Source organism: Danio rerio, chromosome 25 (assembly GCF_052040795.2).
Source record: "Danio rerio strain M-AB ecotype USA chromosome 25, GRCz13ab, whole genome shotgun sequence".
In the NCBI taxonomy this organism is placed as follows: domain Eukaryota; kingdom Metazoa; phylum Chordata; class Actinopteri; order Cypriniformes; family Danionidae; genus Danio; species Danio rerio.
Genome location: NC_141045.1, coordinates 2040341 through 2058643, shown reverse-complemented (window position 1 = coordinate 2058643; position 18303 = coordinate 2040341). Strand labels below are relative to the sequence as shown.

At 39.0% G+C, this 18303-nt stretch overlaps 2 protein-coding genes across 14 annotated transcripts in view; one reads left to right on the top strand and one right to left on the bottom strand.

The window, feature by feature from the left end:
• itga11b (integrin, alpha 11b) overlaps nt 1-18303 on the top strand; it is an 88265-nt gene that overhangs the window by 1682 nt on the left and 68280 nt on the right. For both annotated transcript variants that reach the window (XM_087311378.1, XM_087311377.1), the window contains exon 2: nt 8990-9101. Coding sequence is in view for 1 of the 2 variants with exons in the window: in XM_087311377.1 (XP_087167503.1) it covers nt 8990-9101 (112 nt within the window). In the remaining variant the exon portion in view is untranslated. The remainder of the gene's footprint in view (nt 1-8989; nt 9102-18303) is intronic.
• Nucleotides 1-18303, bottom strand: part of coro2bb (coronin, actin binding protein, 2Bb) — an 84826-nt gene that overhangs the window by 31977 nt on the left and 34546 nt on the right. For 11 of the 12 annotated variants that reach the window (XR_015526004.1, XR_015526005.1, XR_015526009.1 and 8 more), the window contains one exon: nt 2776-2906. The gene's annotated coding sequence lies outside the window, so the exon portion shown is untranslated. Of the gene's footprint in view, nt 1-2617; nt 2907-18303 lie in introns of all 12 variants that reach the window. The other variant, XM_087311549.1, reaches the window with a different exon arrangement.

Here is an 18303-nt window from a genome sequence, read left to right as displayed (position 1 = left end):
ACGCACCATCTGGATCTGCTTACACACTCCATTATGAACCTACACACAAGGGCACTTGCTATACATGATCTCGATTGTATTAAACACATCTACAGAAGATGAACTCTGTCAGACTGAATCCCCAGAGATGCTAACAGACTTTTAATGTGCTTATGAGTGACTAGCATGAATATAAACAAATCCAATCTAGGCTGACTTTGAAAGTTAAGCTGTCTGATTTGTTAAAAATATATGCAGCATTCAAACATTAGCTGAATATATTTAATCATTTAGATCACTTTGGAGTTATAACAGGATGTTGGACGTTTGTTTACATTAGCATATAGCATTTAGCACTAAACGTACATCTAAACATACATCATATGCGTTTAAATAAAGAAAGAGCTCCTCTAAAACGTCTGGGAACTAATTAAAAGTAAGGAATTGTGAAATCCAGTATTATTTAAGTGTGGATCTGCATATCTTGCGTTTGCATGAGTTGTCCAGCAGAGGGCGCAGACTTATTACACTGTTTACCCGCGTATCTCAGTAACGAGAGCTCTTTTTAAAATAATCGACGTTTCAGATGGAAAATATCCGTCTGAGGTAAGATGTTTGAAAGGAATGCTTCATAAAAAGGGCCAAATGGTTGGTTTTCACCCAAGTGGCATAATGTTTTCAAATGAAACAGATGTGAGAAGGAGCGCGCTTGCTGTCACTCGCTGAGGTGTTTTCATCAGAGCGCGCTGATTGGCTGTTGACTGGCGCTTTTTTTAATAGAGGCGGGAATTGTATGATTTCATGAGTACTGAGGAGAAAATAACATTCATTTGACAGATTTTAACCTACTTTGAGCCTAATCAAATACACAGATCGATCTTTTTCCCTTAGATAGGCCTACAGGTTTACAAATTGTGTGTAATTATGCTCTTTGGTGGTACTGAATGTCAGATAACCTGGCATGATGAAGAGAGATGCTGCTGTTTCTTTCCCTGCTGAACAATCCAGCTTAAATCAGCCAAGGCTGGTAGGCTGGTTTTAGCTGGTTGACCAGCCTGGTTTTAGAGGGGTTTTGGCCATTTCCAGCCTGGTCTTAGCTGGTCAGGCTGGAAAATGACCAGCTAAATTGACCAGCCTGGTTTAAGCTGGATATAGCTGGTTTTGGCTGGACTCCCAGCTTGGCTAGTCTGGTCAAGCTGGTTTTAGCTGGTCATCTTCCAGCCTGACCAGCTAAGACCAAGCTGGAAATGGCTGGAATCCAGCCTGGAAGTGGCCAAAACTCCTCTAAAACCAGCCTGGTCGACCAGCTAAAATCAACCAACCAGCCTAGGCTGGTTTAAGCTGGATTTTTCAGCAGGGAGGGAATGCTGCACTGAAAAAATATTAATATATTATTTATAAATATATATATTTTTGCTGTTTGACCAAACTACTTACTTAAAATTTGCTGGAACAACACAATTCTTGAGTTTATTTGGTTTTTTTCTTTGTTTTATGTTCAATCCACTTAAATTTGTCAGGCCAATTGACATAACCTATTGATTTGTGTTGGGACAAGATGAGTGAATTGTGTGAAACCCTGCATTTTGACACTGTGGGTGTCAACACTTGTAGCTTAATATAATGTAAACAATGAATCTTTGTAATATCCCTGCTGAAAAATCCAGCTTAAACCAGCCTAGGATGGTTGGCTGGTTTTAGATGGCCGGCCAGCCTGGTGTCAAAGGGTTTTTTTCCACTTCTAGGCTGGTTTATAGCCATTTTCAGCTTGGTCTTAGCTGGACAGGCTGGGAGATGACCAGCTAAAACCAGCTTGGCCAGCCTAGTACTATGTCCAGCTTAAACCAGGCTGACCAGCCTGGTGGTTTTAGCTGTGACATGACACTTTTTAACACATTATAATAAAAACATCTGAACTGTGTGTTGAACTGAACTTAAACTGGCACACTCAGAAGAACCATAATATTAATATTAAATGATAAAAAAGGGGTAAACTATGTGCCCTTTAAGGCACACCAGAGCTCTAGCACTGTTCTTCTCATTTGCTCAAACCCTACCTCCCTCTATACCTTTGCTTCCCGTTAACAATCCTATAAACCTGTCTTCCCTCCTAGGCTGAATCAGGGGGGTCCAATCACTCTGCCAAAGTATTACAGAAATGGTACCCCCACTCTGAGTCTCTGGGCATCATCGTAGGACGCCCGATCAATCTACCTACTTGTTCAGTTTATCTTCTTACTTCCCTTCCCCTTCATCCCGCTGTTCCCTTAACATCACTTTTATCCCTACAATAAAGTCTGGCTCAAAGTGTGGCATGGTGGCCTATGCTTGTTTTAAGAAAAAATTTACTATTTCTGAAAACAAGCCATTATTATTTGCTTGTCTAGAAAACGCTTCTTGCCTTTTAGACATTTGAACTATAAACAAGACAAAACCTCAAATGAAAAAGCTTTTTTTTTTTTTTTTTTTTGCAGTCTAGGAAATATTGTGGAAAAAAAAGTCCTTTCTCTCTTAAACAACACCGGGACAATATTTGAAAACATAACACAAATTTCACAGGAGGGATAATAATTGTGTCTTCAGCTGGGTGTCAGAAGGTCAAGGGAATTTAGATTTATTCATTCATGACCCATTTAACTGATCAGCCTTGTGATTTTCACCGTAAAACAGGTGAAAACACATCTTTAAAAGAGAGACTTGAACCAAATCTGGAAACTTGGATGCTTCAGAAGAGCCACCTGTTCAATAATTCAAACCCAAGAGCACTTTCCCAGGACTACTTTGTGAAGACTTTACCACGCTGGAATCCTGTGCAGTCACTCGCCATGTGAGCGTAATGTCTGCTTCAGTTCACTTTTGGCCAAACCTGTAGGTCGTGGATTCATTTCACATCTGAGCCAGAATTAGGAGATGAATCTACATCCTTCCTGTTAGAGAGATACAAATAAGACCATCTTAAAGTAGATTTAGCAAGTCTCGAAAACCAAATATAGTTGAGTTAAACACATGGTTGAATCATTCAGTTGAATCACAGATGAAAAATGACTCGAACGTCACCAGATCCTCTCAGGAATCCAGACAATCTGAGCAAATAACATTCGTTATAGTCGTTACTATCGTAAACTGGCTGTAATTTAGCCACGGATTTCACAATAACAAGCGTTGGTTAACACTTCGCCTCATATTTCCCAGAAATAGTTTATTAAAGGAAAGTTCTGGGTTCATTACGAGCAGTGCTGTTACCTTCAACATAAAACTATTAAAATGATTGTTTTCTAATTAAATTAAATAACGTAACGTGGAACAATTAGACGAAAACAGAACGTAATAAGCAACTGTAATAGGGTTGAAGTTGACGACATTTAGAGTAAAATAAATTACAAAAGAATACAATTTATTATTTATTATTAATGCTGGCTTGTTGTGACCCAGCGTTGGGTCAAATTTAGACAACCCCTATGTTGGGTTAATTTTTGTGTTCTTAATTTATGACATGCTTTTGCTATTTTAATCATTTTTATTTAACATAGTAAAATGTCTCATTGTCTAGCTCAATGTGTTACCAACACTGAGGTTGAAGGTTCGAAATCAGCATAGGGCGTCATTCATGAGTTTATTTGGTGGCATGGTGGCTCAGTGGTTAGCACTGTGGCCTCACAGCAGGAAGGACGCCTGTTTGAGTCCCGGCTGGGTCAGCTGTGTGGAGTTTGCTAGTTCTGCTCCGCGTGCTCCGGTTTCACCGACAGTCCAAACACATGCGCTGTAGGGGAATTGATGAACTAAACTAGTTGTACTGTATGAGTGTGTGTGTGAATGAGTGTGTATAGGTGTTTTCCAGTTCTGGGATGCAGCTGGAAGGGCATCCGCTGCATAAAACATGTAGTGGAATAGTTGGCGGTTCATTCCGCTGTGATAAATAAAGGTCTAAGCCAAAGGAAAGTAAATAAATGACAGCAAAATGATCATAAGAAAGTTCACCTTGGAACGTAACAGTTGAAGCAATGAATTGAATTAAATTGCAATGAAAATAAACTACCAAATAATAGAATTTAATAAAATGCTGGGTTGTCATAACCCAAGGTTGGGTCAAATATAGCCAAGCCCAATGTTGGGTTTTTCCATTCAAATGTCATTCTTGAATCTCATAGATGTAATTGGGTATTTATTTGATCTAAAGTTGGGTTACTTATGACAACCCAGCATTTTTAGAGAAAACTTTATGCATTTGTTTTCTTTTTGGCTTAGTCCCTTTATTAATCTGGGGTCGCCACAGTGGAATGAACCGTCAACTTATCCAGCATATGTTTTACGCAGCGGATGCCCTTCCAGCTGCAAACCATCTCTGGGAAACACCCATACACACTCATTTACCCACATACACTACAAACAATTTAGCTTACCCAATGCACCTGTACAGCATGTGTTTGGACTGTTGGGGAAACCGGAGCACCCGGAGGAAACCCACACCAACTTGAAGAGAACATGCAAACTCCACACAGAAACGCCAACTGAGCCAGCCGAGGCTCGAAGCAGCGACCTTCTTGCTGTTAGGCTACAGCACTACCTACTGCACCACTGCGCTTCCCCTAGAGTAAACTGACATACTGTAACTACATTACTATAGTAAATATTAACAAAAACAAACAAACAAAATAATTAAAATAGCAAAAGCATGTCATAAATTAGGAAGACTGTACACGTATGTGCTAATACATGTATACTAGTAAAAATTTAACAGAAAATGTAAATGTAATAAACTCTCATTCAAACAAAAAGGCTAATTAAAATATAAGTAGCACTAAAATAACAGTGAACGCAATTTGAAATAGCTTGCACACACACAAACAAACGAACACACACAAACGAAGAAACACACACAAAGGAATAAACACCCAGAGACACACAAACAAACACAAACACATAAACACTTACAGACAAACAAATAAACAAACAAATAAACACGATCAGCGCAATCTCACGGCAATTCGTAATTTTTTGATTTAGCGGCTAATTCGTATGAATTCGTACGATCTAATTCGTACAATTCAGTACGATTTACTCATTCCCCAATGACAGTTGGGGGCGAGGCAGTGGCGCAGTGGGTAGTGCTGTTGCCTCACAGCAAAAAAGTCGCTGGGTCGCTGGTTCGAACCTCGGCTCAGTTGGCGTTTCTGTGTGGAGTTTGCATGTTCTCCCTGCCTACGCGTGGGTTTCCTCCGGGTGCTCCGGTTTCCCCCACAGTCCAAACACATGTGGTACAGGTGAATTGGGTAGGCTTAATTGTCCGTAGTGTGTGTGTGTGTGTGTCTGTTTCCCAGAGATGGTTTGCGGCTGGAAGGGCATCCGCTGCGTAAAAATGTGCTGGATAAGTTGGTGGTTCATTCCGCTGTGGCGACCCCGGATTAATAAAGTGACTAAGCCGACAAGAAAATGATTCACGGTTGGGTTTAGGGGTGGGGTTGGGTGCCACGCCTCCTTTTTAAAATCGTACAATTTCGTATGACTGAACTCGAATTTGTACGAATTTGCCACTAAACTGACAAAAGGTGAAATACTTAAGTTTCCTCGAGAGATCAGGCTGCAAATACACAAACAAACACGCACAAACATCATTCATTCATTTTAGAGCAAACAGAAGAACAGCATAAACAATAACAACCATTTGTTCAGCCTAAATCAGTTCCTCTTCTCTGAAATGAAGCTCACATGATCAATAGTATCTGGATGCAGCCTTCATGATGCAAGCTGAGACTGCATCACTCAGCGATGCAATGTCAGACACAATGCTCTCAATGGAGTGAGTGACGTCACTGTGACAGGTAGGGTTAGGGGTGGGGTTAGGTGAGCGCATTAAAAAGCATTGGATGCAGCTCAGATTGCACTGCACCAGGTCTGCAGCCAGACCCCTCTCCACATGACAGAATTCTTTCTAAAATTGTCTGGAAGTCTTCAGTTGAGCTTCAACAAAAAACATTTACTCTTAAAAATCCTGGAAGTGCTCGACTCTGCAACTGTGCCTTTCATACTTCTCATACTTTATTTTGAAAAAAAAGGTGAGTATTATGATCTGCGGGATCAGACACACCACAAATGAACCCATCGCATCAAGAGAAAGGATGCACCACTCCAAAAGCACATTGCTCAATCAATAAGACAGTAAACGTAGTATATATTTTCATTTCTGGTGCGTTGGCTTCTTGACAAGCCGCTGTGTTTTATTAAGCTTTTTTATTTTAGGCTTTTCCTCCTGCTGATAAATTAAGAAGGAAATATGATTGACCCTTTCTTCTTTCTCCTCTCCATCAGGGGAAACGCTTCCCCAGGAAATTAAACTTGAAAGGCCGTGACGTCATTTCTCAGATACCGAACGCTCTGCTTCCCATTCAAGAGGCCATTATTATTCCTGATAAACATGTAAATTAAACCCAGATACACTCACATGTTCATCCAGAACCTGAAGCAGGAGGGATTAGATCATCACAGGACTCGTAACTCCCTTTAAAGAGGTCGTGAACTACCTCAGTTTTGTTCCTTACTGCTTAATAACGAGTGTTGGGTAAAGTTACTTATATTCTCATCTCAAAACTATCCTAATCTTTAAAAAAAAACATTAACAAACAAACAAACAACAAAAAAAAAAACATACAGTTGAAGCCAGAATTATTAGTATTTATTATATATACAATGGGGTAAGCAAATTAATCTAGTTTTTTCTTTTGGCGTAAGATTATTTTTCTTACCCCATTGGCAGATTATTTTGCTTTTTTTAAGGAAAAACTCACTTAATATTGGCATATTATTTCTCAAAACAAGACAATATGTTTTGCTTGTCTAGAAAATGCTTCTTGATATAAGAAATTTTAGATATTTAGACTAGAAACAAGACAAAAAATCTAAGCAAGAAAAGCATTTTTTGCAGTGTATATATATATATATATATATATATATATATATATATATATATATATATATATATATATATATATATATATATATATATATATATATATATGTATATATATAAGTATATTTCAGATTCTGCAAGCAATAACCATTCATTCATTCATTTTCTTTTCAGCTTAGTCCCTTTAAAAATCTAGGGTCACCACAGTGGAATGAACCGCCAACTTATCCAGCATATGCTTTATGCAGTGAAAACCCTTCACTGGGGAACATCCACACACACTCACACTGCAAAAAATGCTTTTCTTGCTTAGATAGTTTGTCTTGTTTCTGGTCTAAATATCCAAAATTTCTTATATCAAGAAGCATTTTTAGACAAGCAAAACATATTGCCTTGTTTTGAGAAAGAATATGCCAATATTAAGTGAGTTTTTCCTTTAAACAAGCAAAATAATCTGCCAATGGGGTAAGCAAAATAATCTTGTTTTTTTCTTTTGACATAAGATTATTTTGCTGACCCCATTGGCAGATTATTTTGCTTGTTTTAAGGAAAAACTGACTTAATATTGGCATAATATTTCTCAAAACAAGGCAATATGTTTTGCTTGTTTAGAAAATCCTTCTTGATTTAGGAACTTTTAAATATTTGGACTAGAAACAAGTCAAAAAATCTAAGTAAGAAAAGCATTTTTTGCAGTGCATATACTACAGACAATTTAGCAAACCCAATTCACCTGTACCGCATATGTTTGGACTGTGGGGGAAACGGAAGCACCCGGAGGAAACCCACGCTAACGCAGGGAGAACATGCAAACTCCACACAGAAACACCAACTGACCCAGCCGGGGCTTGAACCAGCGACCTTCTTGCTGTGAGGTGAACGTGCTACCCACTGCGCCACCGTGCAGCCGCAATAACCTTTACTATGGTATTTGTATTTTGTATACATACACTTAATACTCAAATGCACTTCATCAAACATGTACACATGGACATCACCTACATGCGACAGTATATACAGTGCATCCGGAAAGTATTCGTAGCGCTTCACTTTTTCCACATTTGTTTATGCTACAGCCTTATTACAAAATGGATTAAATTGATTGATTTCCTCAACATTCTACACACAATCCCCCATAATGACAATGTGAACAAAGAGCTTCTGAGATTTTTGCACATTTATCAAAGCTGTAAAATCAGATGTACGTCAGTATTCACAGGCTTTGCTCAATACGTTGTTGATGCACCTTTGGCAGAGATTACAGCCTCAAGTCTTTCTGAATATGACGCCACAAGCTTGCCACAGCTGTCTTTGGGAATTTCTGCCCATTCCTCTTTGCAGGACCTGTCAAGCTCTATCAGGTTGGATGGGAAGTGACGGTGTACAGCCATTTTCAGATCTCTCCAGAGATGTTTAATAGGATTTAGGTCTGGGCTCTGGCTGGGCCACTCAAGCACATTCACCGAGTTGTTGTTGTGCCGCTCCATTGATATTTTGGCGGTGTGCTTTGGGTCATTGTCCTGCTGGAAGATGAAGCGTCGCCCCAGTCTGATGTCGAGAGCACTCTTGTGCAGGTCTTCATTCAGGATGTCTCTGTACATTGCTGCATTCATCTTTCCCTCTATCCTGACTAGTCTTCCAGTTCCTGCTGCTGAAACACATCCCCACAGCATGATGCCAACACCACCATGCTTCACAGTAGGGATGCTGTTAGCCTGGTGGTTTTCTCCAAATTTCTGTGTTTATCCTGACATCCAACCCTGTTTATCTTAAGAGAAATGTTCTGAAGTAGGTGGGGCTTGACCAGCTCATTTGCATTTAAAGGCACAGGCGCAAAAACAGCTAGCCTTCCCTCACTGTCAAAACTTAATTGATTTAAATGACTAGATATGAGTTGAGCCAACTCAAATAGGTTTGCAAGGCTATAATAAATGATCTGACGGGTATTTTGAGCATTCTGCAGACCCAAAGGGTTTAATTTGTAAAAGGGCTAAAATTGTAGACCTTTATATTAAGGATTTATTAGATGGAATGACTTATAATACGCTGTCTACATATGGTGCTTACCTTTATTTGAAATTGAAATGCTGTTTATGTTGATTTCAGGGCCGCGGACATGCTTTAATATTGACACGAGACGTGCAAAAGTCATCAAGGGCTCGAGAGAGGCTCAGTTTGGATATACGGTTCAGCAACACGAGGCTGATGGGCAGAAATGGTAAGATCTTTAACAGCTGATCTGGAAAGGTTTCTGCTTCATATCTGAGTTTCACAGCCCTGGGAAAACATTCCCAAAGGAACATTTTACAGCCGATAAGTTATGCTGTTATGGAGCTCTCAGTCATGTTTCCATGTCAAAGATGTTTCTTATAAAATGATCTGAAGAGTAGAAAGACAGTCTTTGACATGCAGTGGAGTTACAGTGCTTTAAAATGTGACCCAGGACAACAAACACAGTTATTATTGCAGGTATAGACGCTGTAGGGCGACACGGTGGCTCAGTCACCTCACAGCAAGAGGTGAAGGTCACTGGTTAGAGCCTCAGCTGGGTCAGTTGGCGTTTCTGTGTGGAGTTTGCATGTTCTCCCTGTGTTGGTGTGGGTTTCCTCTGGTTTCCCTACAGTCCAAACACATGCGCTATAGGGGAATTAATAAACTAAATTGACTGTACTGTATAAGGCCCCGTTTACACTAGTGCGTTTTAGTTTTAAAACGGCGTTTTAGATCAAAAACGATCCGCGTCCACTCTAGTGTTTCACCTAGCGTCTCTGAACATATCTCCGTCCGCACTACACCACCAAAAACGTATATCACGTGACCATTCGCGCACTCTGGGCATGCGTGTTCTAGTATAAACAGAAAGCACGTGTCTCGCTCGGCATTTGGTTATTGTTAGTCAACAAACGCCAGATGAACATTAAACGCGATGACAAAGAAAGCAAGAGAGGTGTTTTTGTGGACAGACGACGAGGTCGAGTTACTAAACGTAACAAATGAATAACTGCACAATGGCGCCTAAAACACACAATAGTGCAAACAACACTCCCATTTCTGTGTCCATGTTGTTGTTTACAGTGAAGGCTGGTCTGCTGTCTTCCAGTAGCGTTAAAGCCATGTGTTATAGTCATGTGATAGAGTCTTGACGAATAAGGGAAGAATACATAATGACACAAAAGCCCCAATCAGCTAGCGAATCTCAGCAGCCCCGCCTCCGTTTTCAGATGTCTCCGTTTTCCTCATCCACACTGAGACGGAGCAGCAGTGTTTCAGGATGAAAACAGCCTCTCCAGCGTTTTCAAAACACTCCGTTTTCGGTGCTCGAGAACACTGGCGTAGTGTGGACGGATGGCGTAACCGTAGCAAAACTTATGCGTTTTAAAATGAAAATGCATTAGTGTAAACGGGCCCTAAGTGTGTGTGTGTGTGTGTGAATGCGAGTGTATGGGTGTTTTCCAGTATTGGGTTGCAGCTGGAAAAGCATAAGCTATAATAGTTGGCGGTTCATTCCGCTGTGGCGACCCCTGATGAATAAGTGACTGAGCCAAAGTAAATGAATGAATATGATCTTTGTAATGAATTTAGACTATTTCTAATTTCCTACAAATACACCCATGCAACTTCAGACGGTGGTCCAGAATCACAAGTGAATACATAATCAGATCTGTGAACTTCATATTTTGGCAAATCATAGTTTGATTTATCTCAAAAGAATCTTTAAGATTTGCCATCTCTCAACTGCTGTCTTTGAGAGTCAGCCAAGATATAATAGAGGAAAACAGAACTTCAGAGATGATTTTCTCACTGAATACTTTTATCCATTTATTTTCTGATGAAATATCATTGTGAAATGTGATCGCGCACATCAGGGTTCCTCTGTCTGCTGGCAAACACTGAGTCTCAGATTTGAGCATGAAAAATCTCCCAGCAGGAAGATGAAATAAACCTCACTGAAATAAATCAAACTGCGGCCCCTTGACGCAACGCAATTCAGCTGACAGATTTCTGACAATTCTGCACAGAATCATGATGAGAAACAATGAAGACATAAGATCTACACTCACCGGCCACTTTATTAGGTACACCCGTCCAACTGCTTTTAAACACAAATTTCTAATCAGCCAATCACATGGCAGCAGCTCAATGCATTTAGACATGTGGACATGGTCAAGACGATCTGCTGCAGCTTAAAGAAAGCATCAGAATGGGGAAGAAAGGGGATTTAAGAGACTTTGAACGTGGCATGGTTGTTGCTGCCTGGGTCTGAGTATTTCAGAAACTACTGATCTACTGGGATTTTCATGCACAACTATATCTAGGGTTTACAGAGAATGCTCCGACAAAGAGGAAATATCAGTGAGCGGCAGTTCTGTGGGCGCAAATGCCTTGTTGATGCCAGAGGTCAGAGGAGAATGGCCAGACTGGTTCCAGCTGATAGAAAGGCAACAGTAACTCAAATAAGCACTCGTTACAACCGAGCTCTGCAGAAGAGCATCTCTGAACACACAACACGTCCAACCTTGAGGCGGATGGGCTACAGCAGCAGAAGAGCACACCGGGTGCCGCTCCTGTAAGAACAGGAAACTGAGGCTACAATTCACACAGACTCACCAAAACTGGACAATAGAAGATTGGAGAAACGTTGCTGCTCTGATGAGTCTCCATTTCTGCTGACACATTCAGATGCTCGGCTCACAATTTGCCCTCAACAACATGAAAGCATGGATCATCCTGCCTTGTATCAGCGGTTCAGGCTGGTGCTGGTGGTGTAATGGTGTAAGGGAGATTTTCTTGGCACACTTTGGGTCCATTAGTACCAATTTAACATTGCGCCAACATCTCAGCCTACCTGAGTATTGCTGCTGACCATGTCCATCCCTTTATGAGCACAGTGTCTCCATCTACTGATGGCTACTTCCAGCAGGATAACGCAGCATGTCATAAAGCGTGAATCATCTCAGACTGGTTTCTTGAACATGACGATGAGTTCACTGTACTCAAATGGCCTCCACAGTCACCAGAGCTCAATCCAACAGAGCAGCTTTGGGATGTGGTGGAACGGGAGATTCGCATCATGGATGTGCAGCCGACAAAATCTCTAAGGGAATATTTCCAGTAGCTTGTTGAATCTATGCCATGAAGGATTAAGGCAGTTCTGAAGGCAAAAGGGGGTCCAACCCAGTTAGTAAGGTGTACCTAATAAAGTGGCCACTGAGTGTATGTCACTGCACGTTGCATGTGGATACAGCATAAATGAATTATGATAAGGGTATGATATACCCTTGAATCCTCCACTGAAAAAAATGGTTAATAGGATTTTTTTAAAGGTAAATAGTTGCAAACGATTAATATGGGCTGACAATAAATAAACAAATTAAGTTGAAAATTACTAAATTCAACTTGTTTGTTTAAATTCAACCCACATAAATAGTTATGCAATAGATTTAAGCACTTTTTGGAGCTTCAAAATAAAAGTCCCAATCCACCACCATTATAAAGCATGAAAGAGTCAGGATAAATGTTCAAAAAGAAAAATAATCATATACCCAAAGGATGTCTTGGGAGTGAGTAAATTATAGGGTAACCTTCATCATTTGCTGAACAATTCCTTTAACTCTTCTTGCATCACAGCATTACTGCAGCCCATCCGGCTCTTTTACCGTAACTCAAGTTCAAGCTATTCAATTAAGTCTCGAAACATTACACACTCACAGTTTGGGGTCTTTAAAACACAGCGCATTGTTTAGCCTCATAAAAGCCCAGACACACAAAACAAAACCTCAGATGGGCACGTCAGCTTCCTGCGGTTTAATCCGGAGGTTTGTCAATGGGATGGAGAGTTTGTGTGAGCGTCGGGGAATCTTTGATGTGCGCAGGTAAATAAGCGGAAAGTATGTGCACTTGTCTCGATCCGCTCTGGAAAATATGTGTGTGTTGTGGCTTGTAATTCCCGAACCCCCTCCTGCGCATCGAGACGGAGCGTGTGGCGCGCTTTTCCTGCAGGAATGTGATTTAGGAGCCCGGAGGAATGTTGTTATTCAGGTTTTTTTTGAGGAATGTCACGTCAATGGAGTCTTCAAAGGCTTTAATGATGGAGACAGGTCAGTCTCAAATATAATGCATCAACTAAATAAAACTCATACATGCACAGCACCACTCACATTTACAAAATCCAAATCGTAAATCATAAATGCAAAACACAATTTGTAAATGTTGTGAAAATCACAAATTAGTTGGATTTGTGTATTTATCATAGACTGTAAAATATATGGACGTAGTGTCCGTGACGTCACCCTTAGGTTTCTAAAGAGCGCAAAAGAAGCCACAAGTAGGCATGGCTAACCATCGCCATTTTGTTCGCGCGTCATCGCACCCACGGCGGGATACCAAACAAGGGCAAAGAGGCGGAGAGTGGGCGGAGCTACAGACACCTGCTGGCATTTAGCTTTGACCTGCCTCAGACACACTTTACTTTGGGAGAAACGCTTAATACTTCATCACCTGCGACTCGCTTGTGTTCTGACCACTTGTGCTTGGTTGTACACTATATCAATAAAGTGTTTAAACTTTTAAAAACACTGCTGTAATACACTGAGCCACTAAACATTGTTCTTATGACGTTTTTCAACAGGAGGAAAACGCAAATTACATCCAAACACTTCAGATATAGTCTGTGTTAGTTACTGTAAGACTATTGATGAACTCCAGCATAACACTGTATGACAACGCTTCAGATGACTGATCTAGAGCCCACAGCTAATCAATCTGACAGATTCTGGAGTGCATTACAGCTCTAAATATAAATATAAACCATAAATGATCTTAAATAAAACAAATACATGTATAGAGATGGTAGATAAGTATATAACTTTACTCACATGGGAAACGGAGGCCACGTGAATGGTTTGTGAGCACAAGTAAGTGCACTCAGCATGCCATGCCATCTAATAAGTGTAGGAAACAAGTCCAAAAGGCAGCTGACTGTGTAAAGCCGCATAAAACAACACAGAAATACGATAAATATGCCGAGATCAGTGGCTAATCTGCAGGATTCAGCTGAGGTGACGTGACGGCGACCAACGAGACCTAGCTGTCACTCAAGTGGCCACGCCCTTAATTATGCAAACTTAATATAACTTAATATAAAAGAAACGGATGAGTTATAAAAATATTCACCCCCTCACAGTTGTCATGAAGGGTAATATTAGCTGTATTAACCAACATCTGTTTTTGTAGCAGGCTGTAAACACCTTTTTTCTGCTGTAGAGTTGGCCATTCTAACAGTGGGCTCAATTGAAATTTGCTCTGTTTTGGAGCCAGGAGCGGCCAGGACTAGCGGAAATTTGGACGAATTGCAGTTTTAGTTACTTCCGTATTGGCTTCCTGAGGGAGAGCGGGAGGTTGCAGCTTGGTACTTATGAATTGGATTTTGTAAATGTATTCTTTTTGACACTGACCTGTCTGCATATTTCAGTATAATCACTCTTAAACACATGGGGTTATTTTTTCTACCCAAATCTTTGGGCATTTGGGTAATTTTGCGGACTTATTTTCAGAGTCTTGGGTAGTTTCAACCCAGCTCTTTGGGTCAAATCAACTCACAGCAGGGGCTGACTGGGATACCACATATATTTCTTTACATGCAATTAAAATAGTGTAACACAGTGGTTCTCAAACGTTTTTCATCAAGTACCACCTCAGAAAAATATTGTCTCTCCAAGTACCATCAAAATGAGCAGTATTGAAATACAGTAGCGCAGTAGGCCCAGTAAAGCAGCTACAACTCTGCACAGTTAAAAAACATGGCAGATTACATCAGAAATATAGGTTATATGTCATATATGACATATTATATACATCATTTTTGATACATTTTGAAATGTGTGTAGCATGTACATGACATATTTCATTCCTCCACGTACCACTAGAAGGAAACCTGCGTACCACTAGTGTTACACGTACCACAGTTTGAGAACCACTGGTGTAACATAAACAAAGATTCTTTGCAGTTTCAGATGATTAAAATGAGATTTATGCTCATAGCAGCCCTTAGTCAGACCTTTCTGAATTTTAAAATTTCTTACTAGCGCCTTTTGTACACCTGTAATCAAAGCTGCACATCCCCCACTGTACTTCAGTGACGCTGAGTCAAAACCACACAATTGCTGGGTCATCTTTTGCTTTTTTTGGATCAATATAACCTACTATTAAAGTAAAAATAACCAATTATTGGGTAGAAAAACCAATTTGGGGTTAAAAATAATAACGCAATAACTTGGGTTAATTTAACCCCTGATGTGTTCTGTTCCATATTTACCCAGCAGTAGGGTTAAAAACAACCCAATTTGGGTAGTGTTTAACCCTGTGTTTTTAGGGTGATGGATATAAATATTCTAGCTCTTCACAACACAACCACTGACATCCAGAGCAAAAAATAAGTGTAATATAGAATTCAATGACTATGGAGGCAGGTCAGTCTCAAAAGTGATACACTTACAAAATAAAAGTCATACATGCACAGCACAACTCACATTTCAAAACACACATTTCTTACATACTCAAATCCAATTTATAAATGCAAACCACTATTCATAAGTACACAAATCAATTCATAAGTAAAAAAAAAAATACACAAATCAGTAAATACAAAACCCAACTCGGGAATTTACAAGTAAAAATGATAAATATTTCCCCCAAATTAATTGGATTTGTGTATGTATGTATTGTTTTTTAAATTATGAATTTAAACTTCAATTCATAAATACACAAATCCTATTAATTTGCGGAAATATTAGATTTTTACTTGTAAATTCACAAGTTGTGTTTTGTATTTATGAATTGTGTTTTGAAATATACGAATTGGATTTGTGTATTTATGTATAGTTTTTTTTAATTATGAATTGATTTGTATACTTATGAATAGTGTTTTGCATTTATGAACAGGATTTGTGTATTTAAGAGTTTTGAAATGTGAGTTGTGCTGTGCATGTATAGCTTTTATTTTGTAAATGTATAATTTTTGAGGCTGACCTGCCTCCATAGTCATTAAATTCCATAATATGTTTATTTATTTTTTACTCTGGATGTCAGTGGTTGTGTTTTGAAGAGCTAAAATATTTATATCCATTATCTTGAATAAATATGGAGACAGGTTAGTCTCAAAAATACTACATTTACAAAATAAAAGTCAAACATGCACAGCACAACTCACATTTACAAAATCAAATTCAAACTCAATTAATAAATACACAAATCACTTAATTTGGGGAAACATTTGATTTTTACTTGTGAATCCACGAGTTGTGTTTCGTATTTATGAATTGTGTTTTGAAATATACTGGATTTATGTATTTATGTATTGTTTTTTTAAATTATGAATTGGATTTGTGCATTTATGAATTGTATTTTGAATTTACCAATTGGATTTTGTAAGTGTGCATTTTGCTGTGCATGTGTGATTGTTATTTTGTAAATGTATTATTTTTGAGACTGACCTGTCTCCATAAATGACTGCCAGTTTCCAACATTCTTCAAAATATCTTGTGTTCAAAAGAAACCGAAGAAAGAAATAATGTTCAAAGGATGAGTAAATGGTGACAGAATTGTCGTTTTTGGGTGAACTGTACCTTTAAGTAAAGTCAAAGAAGTGTTTAGGCACTAAATATTTGGTCTATCGATTTATGTATTAAATCTATTCATCTTCAAATCATATCTAAACTATATTAACTATCCCGAAACTATATTAAAATGACCCCTGCTGGTCTATTTAACAACATAGGTTCATTCTGAAATCGTAGCCCTATATACATTTCTGTGTATTGCGATTTATGTAGCTAGAGGCATGTATGGCTGCATTCAGTCTTTAAAATGAATGCTATGAGGTGATACCATCTACCAGCTGACTGTTTATCTTCCTATGGACGGCTTTCCCGCTGCTACCAGTTTGTCCAGTGGCTCGCCATGTGTGTCGGCAGACTTAAGACACTTGAGAGTAACTGTGACTGTGACTGTGAGTTGACTGTGACGACAGGGTTCAAGTCCAGGGAAGAACGATTCCAGAAAGCAGAATAACAAAAGGCAAAAACAAAGCCAAAAAATCAAATAAACAAGTAAATAACAGGGTGAGAATATGGTAAAATCTGAAAACGTGGTAAAAATCAGACGGGGAATTTTCTTTTTCTAGATTGCTTTTTAAAACACTATCGGTTGGGTTTAGGAAAGGGGGTGTGTGGGGATATGGGTCGGTTGGTCAGCTCACAGCAGCCTCTGGTTTATTTACATGGGAACAGCAGGCGAGAATAGCACTTACGAGAGAAATTTGAGCGTACACAGTGGCCTCTAGTGGATTCACAAAAAAAAACTGCAAAAAAAGTAGCTCCTGGGATGTATTTGGCGATCTCCAGAAATGTATATAGGGGTACGTTTTCAGAATTAGACTGGGTTGCTATTTAAGGCTTGTGTGCATATAATTACATGTTTTAAATTCAATTTAAGAATAAAGTGGCCTCCACACTGTAAAATGCGATAAGTAAACTTTAAAAAAGTGAGTAAATCATCTAAAAAGTTGACTTTTATAGAGATATACACATTTTTTATTTAGTTAACAATTTCAAGGTAACAGTTTTACTCACTTTTGTTTTTAAGTCAACTAATCGAGGCCATTTTGCCTCCATATTGAATTAAAACAGTTTACAGTATTTTTTTAAAAGGTATAGTTCACTCAAAATAAAAACATTTATTTAACATTTACACTCCCTCAATACCTTTATGAGTTTATTTATCTTGTTGAAAGCAGAAAAAGATCATTTGAAGAATGTTGGAAAAAAAGCAGTCATTGGGCCCTATCATACAGCCGGCGCAGTGTGGTGCAAGGCGCGGCGCAGTAGTCTTTTGGTAGTTTCAGCTTGGCGCAAGAGTGGTTTTGAGGCGTTGCGCTACGCTGTTTAAATAGCAAATGCATTAGCGCTCATTTGTGCACTCATAGGCGTTCTGGTCTAAAAAGCAAGGCGTTCTGAGGCGGACCGCTGGCGCGTTGCTATTTTGAGAAACTATAATAGATTTTTCATTAGACCAAAACAAACCCGGTCTAAACTCCAGCGCAGAGTTGCACCTCGCTTACACACTGCTTAATACACACAAGAGAGCAATAGGCAAATATCTTTACACATGAAAAAATTAAATATTAAGGATATATATAGGATATAATAACAATAGATATAGAATATAAATATAAAAGAATTAAATTTTACAAAACATATTATTTTCTAGCCTACAGAAATATGAAAAATCACTGCTTTCATGTCTTCTTCATCTCGGGAGGCTTTTTCAGTTCATTCATAACAATTTGCTTTTGTATAATGTTATTATTATTAGCAGTATTATTTATTATATCCATATTTATATTTGTTTTATTAAAAACAAGC